This window comes from Polypterus senegalus, chromosome 12 (genome assembly GCF_016835505.1).
Source record: "Polypterus senegalus isolate Bchr_013 chromosome 12, ASM1683550v1, whole genome shotgun sequence".
NCBI classification, from domain to species: domain Eukaryota; kingdom Metazoa; phylum Chordata; class Cladistia; order Polypteriformes; family Polypteridae; genus Polypterus; species Polypterus senegalus.
In genome coordinates, this window is record NC_053165.1 from 150,817,434 (window position 1) to 150,837,977 (window position 20,544).

Consider the following 20,544-nt stretch of genomic DNA (forward strand, 5'->3'; position numbering starts at 1 on the left):
AACACAGTCTCCATTCAGATCCATCTTTTAATGCAACAGTTCAGTTTATTTGTTATATACACCTTGATTTGGGCAGAGTTGTGTCTGCTGGCTATTGGAAGGTTGCCGGTTCAAATCTTATTAATTGCCAGAAGTGACTCTTCTCCGTTGGGCCCCTGAGCAAGGCCCTTAACCTGCAATTGCTTCGTCTTAGGTATGACGTTAATCTGCGTCCAAGCCCGTAAGCAAGTCCTCCAACTTGGGGGTCGGTGGCAGGATTGGCACTCCAGCCGCTGTAAAAAAAACCTGACATGGTTCAGTTTGTTGCTGAAGTGTCACCCATTGCATGGCTGCACTTGAATCTCAATCAGCGCATGCTGCCAAACTTTCCCTCTTGATTCATAAAGTTAGTTAATGATCATGTTTGTCTTTACACTAAACCCAAGTAGAGTACTTCCATATTTTATATCCCTTTTTGTACCATTCATATTGAATGGTGAAGAATATTACTGTACTTAAAATAATGATTGACTGATAAAGCAATAACCATTAGCAAAAAAGATAAAAATAAATTGCAGTGATTCTATTGTAATGGTTTGCCTTCTCTGTCTTCATCTTGCAAAAAAGTAATTAAACTTGCTTTACTACTATTTTTTGTTAACATTGTTATTTTTTAACTTTCATCTTTCTGTAGTAATTACCTCACAACTAATGACGGACAAGGTGTGCATTAGCTTAGACAGGGAGGGGAAACAACCATGTCAAGACATGCCATACAATTTGTATATGTCATGAAACATTGTACTTGAAAAAAATGCACAATATATTGTATTGTGTCAGCTGTTCTTTACGGACAGAGTTCCTAATGTTGATCTTTACCATTAATTGAATATAGGATTTTCCTTCTTTTTAGTGATGCTGTACATACCCTTTGGAATTTGTAGCTGCGTTTTCCCAAAATTACTAAAGTTCTGCAGCTTCAACTCAAAAAATGGGATTCAACAAAAGCCTGACGCGCAGAAATGATTCCACAGACAAAATATCTTCATTTTTGAAAGTTTAGTTAAGTTTTAAAGTAAGACAGATTAGACAAAAAAAGGGAAATTAAAATAGCAAAAAAGGGAAAATTAATGCTAAGAAAAGTTCAATTCTAAGCTTAAATCTTGTTACATCTCAAATCGCTACTATTTACTTAACATTTCTAACCATTTCAAAACGGTCAGAAAACTGTATGCTTATCCCATTTCTAAGCTAAAAATGGGTCTTTCAAGTCCCTCTTTACAGGGACCTGTTCCAAACAAAAACAGCTTATTATCACACTGTTACTCAGTTATAGTAAGAAGGTTCTATCTCTTGCTAAGTTATAGGGGGAAAAGACCATACCATAAGCTATGACTATAAAAGACATTTATATCCTATTCAATTTAAGCAAACATCTAACTCAGAACCTTAACTTTCTAAGATCGGCTCTTACAGAATTAATAAGCCACCATCTATTAGAAATGTTATAGTTTTGCCCAGAATAAAATGTTCCTCAAAGATGCGCAGTTATTTTGGGAGGCATGATTAAAAGCAGGCAGTTTAACTTTTTATCTGGCTCCAAACTTCCTTTTTGTAATTTGCGTTCCCACAGAAATGAACCCGCCTTCTTGGAAGTTATAATGAAAATGTGTTCCTTTCCCCACCCCCACTGACCCCCTGTGCTGTAGTGGGACAGAGAGATCATTTACCATTCTGAAGCTGAAGTCTGCAGGGAGGCAGGCGATAGGACTGGCCACATTTAAAGGCTGTTGTTAGTCATGCCCCCCTAACCACACACACACACCATTACATCATGAAAAAGGGTAAAAGCTGAAATTTTAATGTTACATGTCATAAGAGTTATACTCTCCATAAAGCGTTAGTGGGAATTGATTTAATGTGACTTTTGAAAGCAAATCTTAATAGGTTTAAATTTTGTTAATTGGATAAAAAAGCTTCAGAAGATTTTGAGGCTTTACACTTGAGCATTATGATGAGGTTTGCCAGGGTTCTGAGCTTGATATCCTGTACTGTAATGTCTGTGTGTTTATTTTCATTTAGCCACCTTATAAGCAAGTTCTCATGTTTATAATTCAAGAAACTCATTATTTTGTTGATTACTAGACACTGAACTTTTTATGGGTGGAATTTGTGCCTGATTTGATACCTGGGCTAATATTTGTGTTGCACCTTGCAGAGTTCATTTACAATGTTTATAGTCTCCACATGTGGAAATATGAAAGTCTCCCAGTCTAGCTTCTGCATTTCCCAGGGTTGGTCAAGAAATGGCTCTATTTTATCTTACAGAAAGAGGTTTTTTCAGCTTGTGATGTTATCTCTCCCTCTCTAACTGTCGCTGTATTTGTATTTTTATTTTGTCTTGTGGAAAATCAGACAGACCAAAATATATTTTGCCAAAATCCAACACATTTTGCCTTTATTTTCTTAGTTATTCCCAATTTTTGGCTAAAGTGGTATACTGTACTTCCATTCTGACTTATTGACTTGATGACTTAATTTGTATTTAAAAGAAAGTGTTAAATATGGATGAATGCTTAACCATTAACCATCAGCAAACTCTCTAAGTCTCTTTGAAATAATAGTTGTACCAGGTATTATACTCTAACCTAGGGCTGTGAAACAGCAGTGCCAATTAATAATAATAATAATAATAATAATAATGGGTGATGATGATAATAAGAATATATTTTATTTATATAGCATCTTTCAGTCCAGTATCTGTCCGAAGATGCTTTTGTTTTTAAAGCACTAGCAGTTTGTACAGATACTAAAAGCAATTTAGACAGGCCTAGAACAGAGATTTAGTTGCATCAATAATTTCAAGACTACCCAATATTTTCTATCTGGTCTACCTCCTGTTATTCATAATGGTATTGCTCTTATCCTTCAACATTGAAGTATCTGAAGAGCATTTCAAGATTTTAATTACCAGTGCAGTTTAGACTGCAGTTAATTTAGTTATAGAGTTAAATTAAAAAAAAAAAAGTTTAGCAATTGTTTGTTTTTATTTTTTTTTTTACTTTTTCACTTACACAGTGACCCCAGTCATGGAACTGCCTTTCAGAAGGGACTTGGAAAAGTACAAGGAGATTGATGAAGATGAAATTCTAAATAAGCTATCAGAAGATGAGCTGAAGCAACTGGAAAGTGCTCTAGAGGAGCTTGACCCAGAGGCAAGTACAGTGATTCAGTTATTGAGCTGTGTTTGTTTGTTAGAAAAAAATTATATAAATAAGAATTAAGTGCCCTTTTTTATTTAACACCTGCAACTCTGTTACTCTGTGTAACTAGCTCATTTGCATAGCAAAAAAAAGATTTCACGTGAAAGAAAAAATGGTACTCTATACCAAGAAAGATCTAGACAGCAATGATAAGTTGAACTTTGTTAATGTTAAATTTGACACAAGCTTTGCCAGTATTGCATCAGTTCTAGAAGGCAGGGTGGTAGCAACCTGCACCTGTTCTACGAGGCTCTGTGTATTGCTTTTTCTCTATATGCCCTTTCCCCTCAAAATGTTAACAATATGTTCAAAAATAGAATTTGTGTACTGGGTGGAAAATGGACATTCTCTGTCTGCATTGCTCCGAGTTATGTCTCGATCAAATAATTTAGGGAGGAAACAGGGTTACCAGTAATAGGACAAAATAGAGGATCATTTTCAAAGTTATACAGAGCAGAATCAGTGGACCAATCAGTGCTTCCAGGCATCCATTTTCTTGACCATATCCTCTCAAAGAAATATTCAGTAAACCTCTAATAATTTCACTTTGAGGAGAGTTTGTATTTGGTTCCTGATTTTGGACTAGTCAAAACTCCTTTTTTTAATATTTTTTTTAGGGGGGAAAAACAATTTTTCCTAATTTTTTGGGGTATAACATTTAGTCTGGCCTAATTTGTGTGCATATGAGTATTGTGCAGTGAAGTTATAACTGTTACAGTCAGGATAATACTATAAGAAGGTCCAAGAAGTGGTGGGTATCAAGTTGGCCAAGGTCTCCAGGACTCTGTCTGTATCTGACTTTGTCTTTGACTTTCTCTCTTAAAATTCTGGCCTCCTCTGTTGTCAAATGGCCATGGTTCAACAATCAATTAATGGATGGATATTGCTGACTTCCATTTATACTAGTCTTAGTTTTCTCTGTGGTTTTTTTTTTTTTTTAATCTGTATCTTTATACCATTCAGTGGATATAAGAAATTCTACAATACCCTTGCCAAAACCGCAGATTTTGTGTAATAAAAAAATTCAACCGAGATAAATCCTAAACTAATACTTAGTTGAAGCACCTATTGATTTTATTATAGCCTTCAGTCTTTTTAGGTAAGAATTTATCAGTTTGGCACATCAGTACTTGGTGATTTTAATTTTTTTTTTAATTTTTTCCCCCCTCCTCTATGCAAAAACATTTCAGATTTGTCAAATTATGAGGGCATCTCCTCTGCACATCTCTCACCCTACATATTTTCAATTGGTTTACAGTCTGGGCTCTGGCTGGGCCTTTCCAGAGCTTTGATCCTCCTTTGATGAAGCCATTGCTTTGCTGATTTTGAAGTATGCTTTGGATCATTGTTATGCTGAAAGGTGAAGTTCTTCTTCATCTTCAAATTCCTAGGAGATGCTTAAAGGTTTTGTGCCAAAATAAACAGATATTTGGAGCTATTCATGATTCCATCCACCTTGACTAAAGCCCCAGTTCCAGCTGAAGAAAAGCAGCCCCGATGCATGATGCTTCCCCCATCATGCTTCACTGGGTATGATATTCTTTTGATTATGTGTAGTGTTATTTTTTACTCCAAACATATTTTGGAATGATGGCCAAATACTGTAGTTCAATCTTGGTCTCATCAGACCATAATACATTTTTCGGCATGGTTGTGGGAGACTGGGCATACTTTTTTGCAAAGCTTAGCTGGGCTTGGATGTTTTTCTTTGTTAGAAAAGGCTTTCATTCTGCTACCCTACTCCACAAACTAGACATATGAAGAATATGACCGATTGTTATTACATGTAGGGAACAACCAGTACTTGCCAGGAAAGCCTGCAGCTGCTTTAATGTTGCTGTATGCCTGTTGGTGGCCACCCTAACCAGTGTTCTCCTTGTCTTCCCATCAATCATGGAGGGACGTCCTGATCTTGGTAGAGTCACTGATGAGCCATGTTTTCTCCGCTTCACTGTGTTCTATGGGATGTTTAATGCTTGGGATTTTTATTGTACCCCTGTCCTGACTGATACGTTTCAATGATGAGATCCTGTTCATGTCTTAAAACCTCTTTGCAGACAATGGCTTTTGGAACATGTTGCAACCAAGAGGATATCAGAATAATTCTACAGGAACAGCCAGACTCTCTGAAAGTTTAATCAGACCCACTTTAATAGATGTCAGGTGTATATTTACTACTATTTGAGATGAGACGTGTTGTGATTGGTTGATTCTGAACGCAGCCACTTCCTTGATTATTACAGGTTTTTAAAGAATTTTGTTTCCATTTTTCACTAAACACTTCTGATTTGTTTTCACCCTTATTTGTAAAGATTGCAATTTTGCAATAAAGTTGCAAATTGGTTGAATTTTTTATTACACAAAGTTTGTGATTTTGGCAGGGTTGTGTAGACCTTTTATATCCACTGCATGTACTAATTCTGTGTTTAGTTATTAGTTTAATCTATACTAGCATTTTATCTGAGAATTTGTCAGAACACTCTGCTGCTGCACTCAGTGAAGAGAGCTGTACAAAAACTAAATGTATTGTATAATCTCTGGTTGTCTGACTTTGTATCTGTAAAAAACAGATATAGAAAATGAATGTATGGGAAATAGCGGGATTACTTGACTGATTCAGTATTTTAATATAGCTGGTGCATGGGGTCTATGTATTTTAGCTGCATATCATTGCCCTGTTGAGCCTCTTGATATGTTTGTTTTCCAACTTCCTTCAAAATTAGAACATTAACCATTTTTGCAGCTGAACATGTAACATAACATCCGTTTTGAACATTTCCTTTTTCCTTGTATTAACCTCCAATGATGCAATGAAATGGCTTTGTGTTCCTTTTACTTTATTCATATATCATTGATACTGGAAGAGAAAAGGTCCTAGATTTCTTTTCAAGAAAAATTAGCATGCTAGTTTTAAAAGGACCATTAAATAAAAAAAAAAAAAATCCTTGCTCATCTGGAGTTATAGAATAAAAGTGTTTCAATATATTAAAGTCTGTATTTTCAGATGCACGGGTGGAATGTATATTTTTGAACAAACTGCATGATGCTTCTCTTGTCTTTGTTTTGCACTTCTTTTTTATTATACAGTATTTGTAATTGTATAGCACATTGGAATCCCAAGTGAAAGTATGTTTTATAAGAATGAATCGAATTTGAATGAATAAACAGGTGGAAAAGTTAGTTGATGCGTGCTTTATTTCTGGTTCTGTGTTCTGCACTTTTGTCAGAAATAAGTGAAATGGTAAGGAGAGTAGATGATATGAAAAGATACCGGTTTATGTTTAGAAGTTAATGAAAGAATTGAAGTGTACTGTGATAAGTATGGGACCCTGTGAGACCTTTACTAGCTAGACCCTCTGCTTATGTTTAAAACAAAAAAAAAAAAGAGTGAGAGGTGAGAGAGAGAGAGAGGTTGCAGTTCTTTCTTTTAACATGGGCTTGAAGTAGAAGTGATTCAGATACTGTGTTTTGCTGAGCTGAGTCACCCATGTCTGTATTTTTATAAACAGCTACCTGATGTGTTAATCAACAACAGATAGATAAGGTAATAGACTTAATTTTGTATGTTTCATAACAGAGTCCTACTTTACTATTTATATTTCAGAATGCACTTTTGCCTGCTGGCCTGCGTCAAAAAGATCAGACTGTCAAATCAGCCACAGGCCCCTTTGACCGTGATCGATTACTTGCCTTCTTGGAAAAGCAGGCCCTGGAACACAAAGACAGAGAAGATGTAGTGCCTTTCAAAGGAGAAAAGAAAGGTACCCTTACATCTAAATATTTTTTTATTTCTTCCAGACAGTTTACTAGAATGTTTTACAAAGTTATGTATAAATGCTCTTTAGCATCATTTTAAACCACATTTGTGAGGACTGTATACTGAGTTAGCATTTGGTAACATTGCACTGTTAGGTAATTTGTTGCAGTAATAAAAGTTAAGGTATGCAGAACAATTTTAATATACAATAGGTTTCAGCGTGTCACACTCAATAAGATTAACTTAATTAAAAAAAAAAAAGAAACAAACACTGAAAATGTGCTGGTCAGAACAGACAAAACCAATTAATGCCCAGATATAGTCCAGCTCTTGGGAATTTCTCAGGATCTTTCAGTCCTGCCGAGAGTGAGAATTCCCTCCATTGAGCTCTGATCCTATGTCTTCTCCCAGTTAATCCTACATGATACACATATTGCAGAAGGTACCAAGAAGCATCCTAACTACATGCCTCTCTCAGTTCATGAGTAAGCAGAGGTTCTACTCCAAAGTCCTGCTCTACTGTAGAGTTCCTCACCATATCAACCTTGCAGAAAAATCCTCTTTTTAGTTGCTTATTCTTGTTTTTGTGTTGTTTCAATCATTACCTATAGCTGGCAATAAGGATTCAGTACACCAAATGCTTCTTCTGCTTTACAATCATTGTCTAGTACAGTGTTTGGAAAACTGTCACTGCTGGACCAATTAGTTTGTCTCACAATCATCTGTACCCTCCCTTTTGAACAAATATCCTGAGGTACTGCAGCTCTTTCACTCAAATCTGCTTCTCTTCTCTTACTTACCTACAGAAAACAATTATTCTCTGAGTGAGAGCCATGAACTGTCATTTGGACAGCATCATACCCAGCTTTAAACCGCTCCAGTGCACAGGGGAGATCACAATCTGATGAGGCAAGAAGACCTCATCATCTGCAAAGTGTAGAGTTGAAACATCAGATCACTCATACATCTTGATCTCCAAGTCTTAGTAGTGCTTTGATGACAGTAATATCATTAATAGGAAATGAGACAAGTCACATTGTTAGTGGAGTCTAATAGTCCAACATTAAGCCCCATGGAATAACAAAAAAACAACGGGATAACAAAATTTGTGAACACAGCTCTTGTTCTGCAGCACTAATAGAATGAAAGCCTTGTAAACCTTTAATTTTTGCTGCACCTTTAATATTGAAGCATGACAAATCTGGTCGTAAGCCTTTTTTAAGTCTACAGGGTACAAATTAAAAGGATTTTCAAACTCTTATGATCTAGTAATTACGTCTAGGTGTTTTTTTTCTTTTTTTCATCCAGTTTGTCATTTTATCATTAATTTTTCAATGCTGTACGGATTCAAAATATGTGATTGTAACACTTGTTTTTCATTTTAATGTGCTTTATTTGGCCTTTTTGGTAAGGAGGCACTTTTTTTAAAACATGTGTTTTTTATTAGTCAAATTTGTGGCTAGTGAAATTCCTCAGCCATTAACACATCTCCCTAGTGAAGGCATTGAAGGATGAGCTAAATTGAGCAGATACAGCATGATTTTTGGCAACAACTTTATCTGGGGGAAAAAAAAGTTTAGTCAGCACTAAAAATTATAGAGGTAAATAGTTTTGCTTTTGTCACAGAAGTTGCAAAATATATTGCATAACACTCTTATTGTTAACATGTGTTAGAAACAATCTACTGACATTTTTGTAGTTAAGAATCTCAAAGCCATTTTATTTCTTAACTGTGTTTAATTTGTTGATTAATCAGTAATGTTTATAGTGCTTTGTGCTGTTCATAATATCAGCTTCCTCTCACTGTTGCTATGCACTTCCAGACTTATTTGATAGGAGAGAAGTGGGCACTCAAACTCTCTCTTACATTGTAGCTGTTGACGTTTGTTTTGTTTAAATAACAAGCCTCACCCTGTTGGTAGTTTTCTAGGTGACATTGTGTGCTACACAAGAATTTTTTTGGTACAATGCTTGTTTTGTTGAGCAGGGCATTATTTTATATTTACGCTATTCTGTTTTTCTTGTTAAAAGAGGAATGCATAGAGAGAGGCCTCTGTTTATTTTCTGACTTTTTGTCTGAAAGTTATTTCTGATTTCCTGATACCCTTCTGTTTGTTGTTTTGTGTAATTAAGAGTTTTGATTTGTGCTTAGAATGGAAACCACTTACCACTGAGATATACTGCTTCTCAATGTTGTCTGACACTTTTATGTCTTAGAGGATTGTTAGTAACTGGCATTCTTTAGGTGGGCATGTGTGAAATAAAGAGAAACACAACTAGAATATGTATACTTGAAATGTTTTTTGCATATTATGATCCCACTCCAGTATTGCTTTATTTCCACAGTTAGATATATTCACTTCCTCTTTTCCTTTTTGCTTTATAACACTAAAGTAACGGACATTACCAGATATTGTAACTTGGATTATTATAGAGGTGGTCTTATGCCCTGTGATTCAGGCCTGAAGAAGGGGCCTGAGTTGCCTCAAAAGCTTGCATATTGTAATCTTTTTTAGTTAGCCAATAAAAGGTGTCATTTTACTTGACTTGTCACTACATTTATCCATTATTAAATTGCTCAAAAAAAATTAAGTGACCAATACTGTGCAATTCTTTGAGAACAAAATAACATAACAAAGGTCCATGGAAACCAAAATCAGCAACCCAATGAGGACTGATTCAACATCACACCATCACACTAAAAGTCAAGTTACAAATTTAAATAACAGCCTGATCCAACTTGAATGAATTTCAGAACAGCAAGTCGTAATGTGACTCAGTAGTTTATGTGGCCTCCATGTGCCTGTATCTACTCCACACAATGCCAGTGTGTTCTGGGGGATCCCCTCCCAGAATTGGATACGGGCATTCGTGAGCTCCTGGACAGTCTTTGACACTACTTTGCAGCGCTGGATATATATATATATATATATATATATATATATATATATAAATAAGGATTTCTCACGGGAATTGTTGGTGTTATACTTTTAGTCATTATTTTTCAGCAATTGTTAAGATGTTTTAACATCTTCTCCAAATCCTATGGGAATTGAAACATCAAATCATAACCCCTGTGCCAAATCTGCATGGAAAGAAAAAAAGTACAATGAAAATCATTGTAAACACTGCAGCCATCCACCTTTTTAAAGGAAATCGTTTACTTAGAATTTATTTTGTGTTAAAACATAAGGTTTTCATTATAAGTAACTTTTTGAGACTATAAACAAAAATGATACCAAAAATCTGCCACTGAGTAATATCTAGTGGTTTGTCTTCCATCTTAATTTGAACAGCGAAGGTTTACTTTTATAGCCAAACAATGTTCCCAAAATAAAATAAAATGCTTCTGCCACAAAATATGTACTATGTGCCCTGTTACTGCATTTGGTTAACTATTCATCTTTGCAAAGGAAATCAGTTTTTGTCAAAAGACTATAAATAAGCAACAGCAGTACTGTTAGTTTGGATGCACAGATAGTTATTTTGCAGCTTTTTTTTTACACTTTATGCCCAGTGTTGGACTAGCACTGTCTCTAGAGGCTAGCTTTTTGTTTCCCTTGCATCCTTTACTGAACTATCTGCCAAGCTGAGTTGGAATAAACAAGTTATCCGCTTGCACGATAGTATTTTGTTTTTGTTTTAGCATCTTCCATTATTAACACGGACCTTTTCTTGATAAAGCTTAAAGATGCAACATATTTCTTCTTGCTCACACTCCAAGATATGTGTTTAATGTTCTGAAATCTTTTTTTTTTACTCAAAAGTCGGGGGAAGAGGAAATTCAAAGTCTAGGCAAGGTCACCTTAACCATTCAGAAGCATGGCTCTTCAATTTTTATAATGTTGATGCATACAATTTGTTCATTTACTTGGCACTTAAAGGCATGCACCTGCATCTAATTTGCAATCGACAGTCTGGCAAATGTGTTGCCTTAATAGTGTTTAGAGTTATTCATTTAGAAAGTGGAGATTTGTTTTATTCTTTCAGTCTTTCACACCATTTGCTTGCTGTAGTGTGCCGATGCACTTTATTTTTCTTTTTACACTTATTGGCAGTGTTTTTTATTTGTAATTCTCATTGATTGTGTCATCCAATGTCATTTTTTATTAGATTAGATACACTTTATTAAGTAGTAGCCATTATTATTTATTATGTTCATTGTATGCAAAGACTGGCTTGGAAGTGCTGATGACTACAGGAGATAAGGTTTGGATTCTGATCAGATTATGTTCTTTGCCCAAGTTTGGGTGTTTTTTATTTTTATTTTCTGTAGATTCTCTTGTCTTCTCCTAATTCCCTGTCATGCAATTATCTAATAAGTGTTAGTCTTTGTGTGTATGTGCGTGTGTGTCTTTGTGTGAATATGGTCAGTGATGAATTGGTGTGTCATCAAGGGTTTTTTCTTGCTTTGATTCCAGTACTGTGAAAATGTGCTCCCTGTAATCTGAATTTGGATTAGGAAATGAATAAATGCATCCATGCATTAAAACTAAATATTCTCTTTTTCAGCAAAATTCTTCTTTTATGAGAAGATTTTCTCCACATTTTATTATGATTTATAGTCTGCCTCTTTATATGTAAGCCTATTGATAGGCATTTCTTTTTCATTTTATAGGAAACCTTTGAAATTAAACATAATATACTGTACTTTATGCTTATGCTTTAAGTTGTATTTCATCCTTTTATAGGGAAAGCATGGGTGCCGAAACAAAAGATAATTGAAACCCATCAGGAGGAAGCAACTACTCTAGATCCAGAACTGGAAGAAGCTCTTTCTAGTGCTACAGACACTGAGCTCTCTGATTTAGCAGGTACATTTGATTCAAAATATGTCCTTTTATGAGTGTAATAAAGGAATTATAAATTAATCTGTCTTTAAACACTGTTCATATCCTAATTTTGTATTTTTCACTGCTGCGCTAAAAAAATGTGAAATACTATGCTAGGATCATGTACCAATAAAATGGAAATTTGTTAGTAATGTAAGAATTGTTTCCTTGTATATATTAATTTATTGAAATTAAGTTGAATAAAATATTTTTTTAAATATGCATTATATAGTATGGTAGTCTCACAAATCTATCATAATTGCATAACCCCTAGGAATATATTAACATTGTCTTTCATTTTCCTTACTTGGAATTAAGCATTTACAACATAAATAATACATTTATGTAAAAGTGTAACTGATATAAAAAATGATTCATTAAGTGAATTGGTTATTTGAAGAAACAAATATTATTGAAGTGTGGTACATAGAGTAATTAATTAATTTACAATTTAAGTTACTGTTAATAACATAACTAAATTGATTTTTTCTTTCTTTATCTTTAAAACGTATTGTGTTTAATGAGGAAACTCATATACTGTAATTGTAATATTAAGCAACAAAAAAATAAAATAACTTTGTAATCATATTTTTCTTTCTAAATTAAAGCAATCCTTGGAGTCCATACCCTGGTCACCAGTTCAAGACATGTGGATGGCAGCAGCTTTTCTAGCAAAGATGGATTTAGCAGTACGTTTTCAAGCACTAAATTAAATTAATCTTTTAGTACTTTCTTTGTATCAAATCATTCCTAGTTTACTTTTGTTTGCTCTGCACACATTTGTATTTGTTTTATTTTATCTGAGGAACATATAAATAAAATGTGATGTTTTGGTTAGTGTATAAAATCCTTTAATATTTTTTTAATATGTAAATTTTGTTTTACATAGCTTGACATAGGCAGTCTCTTGCAGTGTGGTTTCTTTATTTTTTGTTTTTGTCACTGAATGTTCCTCCAGGACGTATGGGGTTTGCTTATCATATACAGTAAATAAATTTGATGCTTGTGCTGTTAGGGTTAGATAGGCTTAGGGGTAGGGTTAGTTTAAAATTCTGTTTATTTCTGGCAGAGATTTTTTAAATAAAATTAATAATTATTAGTTTGTTCATTTTATTCTGAATTGGGTAATCTCTTTCAAGGTGTGGTTAAAGGGGAGAAAGTAAAACCAGTCTTTGATGAACCACCTAACCCTACTAATGTAGAAGAAACACTACAGAGAATAAAAGACAATGATCCAACTCTCCTGGAGGTTAACCTGAACAACATTAAGGTAACTGTTATGCAAATACTACACAATTTACCACTTTAATGATAGGGAACTGTGGACAAGCACAACAAAAAAGAAATTGCAACTGTCTTTCCTAAATACAAATTGAATAAGGGTCAACACCATGAGGCAAATTGTCTGATTATTCCATTATTAACTAGAATGTAATGCAGTAAAATTCAGCATGTACGGTTATTCTTGAGCCAGCATGTCTTTCTTTAATCCATGCATTGCCTGATTTTTTTTTCTTTCTTTAAGAACATTCCTATTCCAACACTTAAAGAATTTTCAAAAGCCATGGAAAAGAATAAACATGTAAAAAAGTTCAGTCTAGCAGCAACACGCAGTAATGATCCAGTAGCTGCAGTAAGTATTACAATTAAGTGCTACATATTTTTTACACTAAAATTGAGTGCTCTGATTGTTTAATATGAATGCGATCATGCATGTTTTTTAATGACAGTTTCATGTGAAATGAGATGTTGCTCTAAATAATAGTGGTTCCCATGTACATTATTTATCTGTTTTTGCCTATTAAGTCCACAGTGATTTTTTGGATTGATTTTGCTACTTGGCTACGTGATATTAGATTGATGGATTTTAAAGTTGAGCTTGGTTAAGGAACACCTCTGGCATTTAAATCTGATTTTTTTTTTTTATTATTATTATTATTCATTTAGGTACTCTGATAATTACTCTTTTTAGTACCTTTAACATTGTCTTAATACACCTGAAATTCAAATATCAAGATATCTAAAAAAGCACATTATTTAGGAGCTATCCCATATTACATTTAATTTTGCTGGATTTTTTTAAGCTCTTAGGTCAAACTGTTGACTTTTGTTTTCTGCAGATAAGAATGAAATGATCACTATTTAGATGTTCTGTGCACTGAAATACTGAAAGTGAATGTGGGTCATATAAAATAGCAGTTGGTTAAATGGTGGCTTTTTGTGTCAAAGTGAAAAATGAATGGTAGATTTTAATAAGTTTGGACCATCTTCTTTGGTTTGCTGGAGGATTTTGCCTAGTAAAAAATACATAATTGGACTCCGGTTTTATAGTAAATTCTGGCAAACACCTATTTGCCCCAGAAGGAAATTTGTGGATTGTGCTGATGGGTGACATGAACATCAGTTTACATTAACCACCAAACAGCATTTTATTTTATTGGTAGCAGTGCAGTGATATCCATAGACAGTTGCAATCTTGAACATTAGCCACTAGGCCACACTACCTCATTCAATATTATAAAATGATCTACTTAAAATAAGTGATTATTTTATCATTTCTATAGAGCCAAATTAAAATGCATAAAATAACTTTTAAAATAGTTAAGTACAGTAGGACCTCGGTTCACGACCATAATTCGTTCCAAAACTCTGTTCGTAAACCGATTTGGTCGTGAACCAAAGCAACTTCTCCCATAGGACTGTATGTAAATACAATTGATCCGTTCCAGACCATATAGCACAAATATATTGTTGGAGCAAGCAAAAACGTAAATATTGCTATAATGCTAAGTAACCATTAAAACAGAGATGTAAATGCTAAGATATATTTCTTTTGTAATTATTCCTTTTATCATTCTTTTCACACAGGCATTTGCAGATATGTTGAAAATAAACAAGACATTAAAGAGTCTTAATCTGGAATCCAACTTCATAACTGGGACTGGTGTTCAGGCCTTAATTGAGGCATTGAAAGAAAATGATTCATTATCTGAAATTAAAATTGATAATCAGGTATGAGTAAATATAAAGTGATGATGTTATACTGAATATCTGCCATGCCTGTTCAATTTAATGTGCTCTAGTTTTTAATAAGCTGTAAGTCAAGAAGATAAGAAACAGCTGTTTTTTTTAATAATGCAGAGGCAGCAACTGGGTGCTACTGTGGAAATGGAAATTGCCAAGATGTTAGAACACAATAACGGTATTCTGAAATTTGGATATCATTTCACTCAACAAGGACCAAGAGCCAGAGCTGCAGCTGCCATCACAAAGAACAATGATCTTGGTGAGAATATTTACAGGAAAATAGGAAGAAATGCAATGCCTAACTTGGCCCGCTTCTATTTTGCCAGGCTGTGTGTGTTGTCAATACTGCTGACCAATCTCTCTTTAGACAGAGTTTGATAAAGTAAACGAAATACTGTTTTTGTGATGTTGAGAAATCTACTATAGTGTAAACAGCCTATTGACATACTGTACATGTAGCAATATATTTTTTCAAGCTGTCCCTTTCACTTGGGTTCATTGGAGTTATCAGTGTGGAACGTGCAGAAGCAACTGCTGTACAAGTAAGAGGTGAAGCATTCATTTGAGTAGTAGACTAACAAAATCTCAATAATTTACCTGTATTTAAGGATTTTACAAAAAGCCCCATATAAATAACAACTGAAACATGTTACATTTTATTGTTTGTTTTATTTTTAAAAGAATTTAAATGGTCTGAATACCAGCAATTTAATTTTGAAATACATTGGCCACTTGTAGGTCTGTAATATCTGGTCCTGTGATAAACTGGAGTCCCATCTAGGGCCCTGGTCCCTGCCTTGCATATGACGCTACTTTTCATCCCCTACATCCTTGATTTGAACTGAGCAGTTTTGAGATCATGTCATGTTCAATTTTGCTGTTAGATATTTGCTTGACTGCAACTAGCAAGTCTTATTAAAGAAATCAATATTAGTGTTACAAAAACATGTTATATAGTCCAGTGCAGCTTCTTTACTAAAACTAATCTTAATCCAAGTCAGAGTCACAGGGAATGATGCCTATCTCAGAAGTACTAGCCAAAAGGCAGGAAAACAGCTGTGGATTGGGTCCCAGTCTATAACAGGATGAATTTGGAATTGTCAGTTAATGTAACCTGCACATCTTTGGGCATTAGGGGAAAAACAGATATACATGTAAGAAAATGTATGCAGATGCAGGGAAAAATGTGCATACTCTACATGCATAATATCTGGGTGTGGGATTACAACTCATGATACACAATCTGTAAAGCAGCAACACAAACCACTGCACTACTGTGCTGTCTTAAAATCAATCATGCACAGAACAATACAGTATTTAAAGCACATAAATAGTATGGTTCTCCATGCAAAAAATGATATCCACATGGAATAAGTGGCAAAGAAGTAAGGCAGAGAAGGAGGACCTTCTGTTCATGATGTGATGCTGTTTTGGAGAATCTAGGTAAATAGGATTGCTGAGATTGTTAGACCTGGCCTGTTCTACTCACAGTTGTTGTAATGTTGTAGTAAAAAATGCAAAATGTATGGAAATGTGAAAAAAACAATTCAATTGAAACATTCAGTTATGTAGTAGACAACTAACCTTGTGCCAGATGCCCCTAGGATTGTACCTGGACCCCACTCTCAGTCTGAATTGCATTGAATAGCAAATAGTACAGGACTCAAAACAACACATAGTGAGAAACTTTGAAAGAGCAATAGAAGTGAAAAGAACTTTTACATGTATTTGCAATGTACGGTATCTAAAAGGCAAACAGTGTTCCTGACATGGGGAGTGGTCATTAAAAAATGAAAACAAGTTATTACATTTAACGTGTTTAAAAAAAAAAATCACATACACAAGGAAAACTGGTATACTTTTCTATACACGCAAGTTATATAATTTTCTGCAACTTTGTCTATGATTGTTATTGTTAGTAAATATAAAAAGCGGATGTGCTTTTGTACAGATTTCTTTATTTTTGTTTTAATTCTGCTTTAACACATTTCTTTTTTCCATATTCAGTTTGGATTTTTCATACCTATAACTATACAGTTCCCTTCTTCTCTTCTCTTCTGTCCAGTCTAAAAGGATGCATATATGGTGTTTATGGTACCTCTAAATAGGCTAGACTGCATGATACTCCTTCAAGAAGACAATTGCCTTGTGTTTCTTTTGTGTTCTTAGCATGATGGTTTTGTTTCACCTTGTAGTTGGGATTTGCATGGTCACCATTATTTTTTAAGATGATGTTGACATTGTTTTTCTAACTGCACTGATTTTACCTTTCACAATGCCTCAAAATCATACTGTTTTGCTATGATCTGAGCCATATTTGACATGTTGATAGTTTTCTAACTAATATTTTATTTTTATTGTATAATGTTACTCCATCCAGTAGGTGATGGTTTTCTGTGAACTGAAGACCTTGAAATACATTGTAGACAGCTTCTTTTTGTGGTATTTTGCCTGCTATTTTTACGTAGCTGTTTAATATAGAATTGCAGCATTAAAAAAACTAAGAACTAATAATGCATGGCAAAGGATGTGACAAATGACTTGTTGACTATCTTTTTTTTTTTTTTAATATTTGTTTTTGTTTGTGTGTTTTTTTTTCCCTTCTCCCTGTCATATTGCAGTTCGCAGAAGACGAGTGGAAGGAGACTTATAAATGTTGAATACCTGACTGTGGGAATATTTCCGATCTTCTAGAAGGTCTTGTGCCAAACGTGGGGCAAGGCATTCCTCATACTTCAGTACTCTGGGTAGAAGGGAAATGACTGGAATAACCCCTCCAATATTTTAACTGTTTTATCCTAGTTAATCCTTTGAAAAGCATCCACCACCTTCCCAGTATGGGCAGTCTTAAAACATTGATCATTCAAGTGACTGTGTTAAAGTTCCATAAGCAAGACATGTTAAACCCAGAGTGTTTGCTACACTTTTTTCTTTTTTAATATTAAGAGGAAAGTCTTCACAAACCGAGTACAGATGAGGAAATGCCGTAAATGAACACTTTCACCTGGTAGGAGATTTTCAAAACCATTTTTGTCATTATGTTCAGTGAAATGGGGATGCTGTTGTTGTTTATCCTTAAACTTTTGTATTTGTATTGTTTAACTGTTAAAAATCTTTTAACCGGCACATTCATTGATAGTTTATTTTGAGAGTAGCATTTATAAAGATTTTGAGATAAATATGAAAGTTTGAACTTTTAGATGGGAAATAGAATCAAAAACAAGGCACTCATGGTCAAGTAGTTTTTGCTTGATGTCTGTGCTTGAAAGGTCATAATGTGAAAAAAAAGCCATGCTGTAAAATAATTAAATTTCTTATTATGCTGATTATTCATGATAAGCACACATTTAAATTACACATGTACCAAAAACCAACATTCCTAAAGCAGAAACTGAAAAAGGAGCAGGGGAGTCTGTTTAAGAACTGGTTTACTATGAGGTCTCCACATCACCATACAATTTTTTTTTTGTTTTTACAATGTTTGTTCCATCTAATTGGTACCAAGAAAGGGACTTTTGAGGTGGTGGAGGACTGCTGTGTAGAAGTGCTAAATAAACTTTTTCCCAGAAATGCATATTCGCATATTGCCAAATGAAGAATTAACTCTTTTCTCCCCTTAGAGTTAAGCTTGTAATTATCACCTTCTCCACCCTTGTCCTTAAAATAAGTTGTGCATAAAAGTATACATTATATGGTTTCCTATCCAAAACAATAGACAAATGACCAAAAATGTGTGTATATCCTAAATAAATTTACATTCCATTATGGAATAGACCAAATTACATTTTTAGTGACTGATGCAGTTTTCATTAGGTATGAATATATCACACCTTTTGTTACTGACCTTTTCTTTTTCAAATAATAACTTGTTTAATATATCAGAAGAAAAATAAATTGGTCAACATAAAAATACTATGAACCTCATGATGTTTCCTCCAGTATGTCTATATTTCCATAATGAGGATAAGTGTGACTTTTATAACAACATCAGGCCCAGTGGGATATTTTTGCTTTGCTTGTAGGAAAAAGTCCACATGCTTGAAAAATTATGGGGTGTGTGAGGGAAAAAATAAAAGGTATGAAATCAGTAAAACTTCAAAAAGAGTGCATGGAAGACCGTCTCAAGTCTTATATGTTCCACTTGCACATCAAATGAGCAAAGAGTACTTACACATGCATGCTTTTGGATATGTGGAGATTAGTTAGGCCAACACCGCCACCCAACCCCAAGTGTACAAGACTAAAATGCTGAATTATACACTGCTGAAGTGGTTATTTTTTATTTTTTGATTTTATACTAGTGGATGACATAATATCCCACATAAATGCATGCAATAAACCAAATAGAGAATGTATACATGTATCGTAAAGGAAGTGTTACATCACCCTCAACCATCACTCCATCTTTTTTGCTTCCATGATCCCGTGTGTACACCCTTGCTATTCCATTCTTCATGGAAAATTGCTTTTTATATCGTTCATTGTGTACGAGTTAAAGCTAAGGTGCAAAACTGTTCCGAATTTCATTTGAGAAAAAGGAAAAAATTGTGTGTTGTCAATGTGCAAGACAGCTGAAAAGCACTATGCAGTTTAAAATCTGGTGAACAATAAATGTTTTTACATATCATTTGTGTCTGTCTGTAATTTCTAGACTTGGTGAATAAAGTTGCAGACAAAACAAATTGGTATATTTTAAAAACTGAATTATTCCTTTGGTGATTTACTATTGTTTTTGAATATTTTTCCATGGGCCTATGTAACTCTCATGATATTGTTATATTTACAGAGGATGCGTGCTACAGAGAGCCAGGTAGTGATGATGTCCTTGCTCCACTTGCAGCCCCAGTTAGATTCCCTATATGACGTAATCTTTTTGAGGAACTGTTACCTATATATATATATATATATATATATATATATATATATATATATATATATATATATATATATATATATATATATATATATATATATATATATATATATATTTATATATATATATATATTTATATATATATATATATATATTTATGTTTACTCAATACTTCTATTCATAGTAACTCAAATGGCCAAGTGTAATTCATGAATGTTTTTGTAATTCTACGTTTGTAGCACTGGCAGGTAAAGCAGCTCACTGAGAGTCATTGAAGGGTACTTTTACCAAAAACATTTAACTGACAACATACATGTTATATTGAACCTGCTTAAACTGGAGGAAGTTATTATTAGTAATAGGCCAAAGGTATAAAAATGTGATACTACTGCTTTTCACTGCATGAGGGATTTCTAGATCGTTTCTAAGTGTAACTAATCCAGTTCTGTGCTGAAAGAAAGGCAACAAAATATTAATTTATTTGAACAAATAAGCTTAATCTAGACCAGGTAATTTGAATCTGCATGCCACATGGAACGGGCTGACTTGAGGCTTACAGTTGAACATGTTTACTACTAGGGGGATTTACTACTTTTCGTAAGAAGCAAGCAAGTATAATTTATTGCATATTGTGAGTAATGTTTCTAGGAATTTTAAGGGTTCTGTAAAACTGGTTTGAAAATTCGACATTGAGAAGTAACTAAGCATTATGTAACAATGGAGGCGGTGATGGAGATTTACTGTAACTAGCAAGCATGAGATGTGCAGATCAGTGTTCCAGCCAACTAGGCCATCCCACTTATCAGTGAATGC

General features: G+C 34.1%; 1 protein-coding gene across 3 annotated transcripts in view; it reads left to right on the plus strand.

The window, feature by feature from the left end:
• tmod2 (tropomodulin 2) overlaps positions 1 to 19,485 on the plus strand; it is a 54,727-nt gene extending 35,242 nt beyond the window's left edge. For all 3 annotated transcript variants that reach the window (XM_039770316.1, XM_039770318.1, XM_039770317.1), the window contains 9 exons: positions 3,058 to 3,194; positions 6,847 to 7,003; positions 11,691 to 11,813; positions 12,440 to 12,520; positions 12,971 to 13,101; positions 13,357 to 13,464; positions 14,700 to 14,843; positions 14,973 to 15,117; positions 17,480 to 19,485. In XM_039770316.1, coding sequence (XP_039626250.1) covers positions 3,069 to 3,194; positions 6,847 to 7,003; positions 11,691 to 11,813; positions 12,440 to 12,520; positions 12,971 to 13,101; positions 13,357 to 13,464; positions 14,700 to 14,843; positions 14,973 to 15,117; positions 17,480 to 17,511 — 1,047 coding nt within the window. In that variant the 5' untranslated portion in view covers positions 3,058 to 3,068 and the 3' untranslated portion in view covers positions 17,512 to 19,485. The remainder of the gene's footprint in view (positions 1 to 3,057; positions 3,195 to 6,846; positions 7,004 to 11,690; positions 11,814 to 12,439; positions 12,521 to 12,970; positions 13,102 to 13,356; positions 13,465 to 14,699; positions 14,844 to 14,972; positions 15,118 to 17,479) is intronic.
• Positions 19,486 to 20,544: the final 1,059 nt, after the last annotated feature.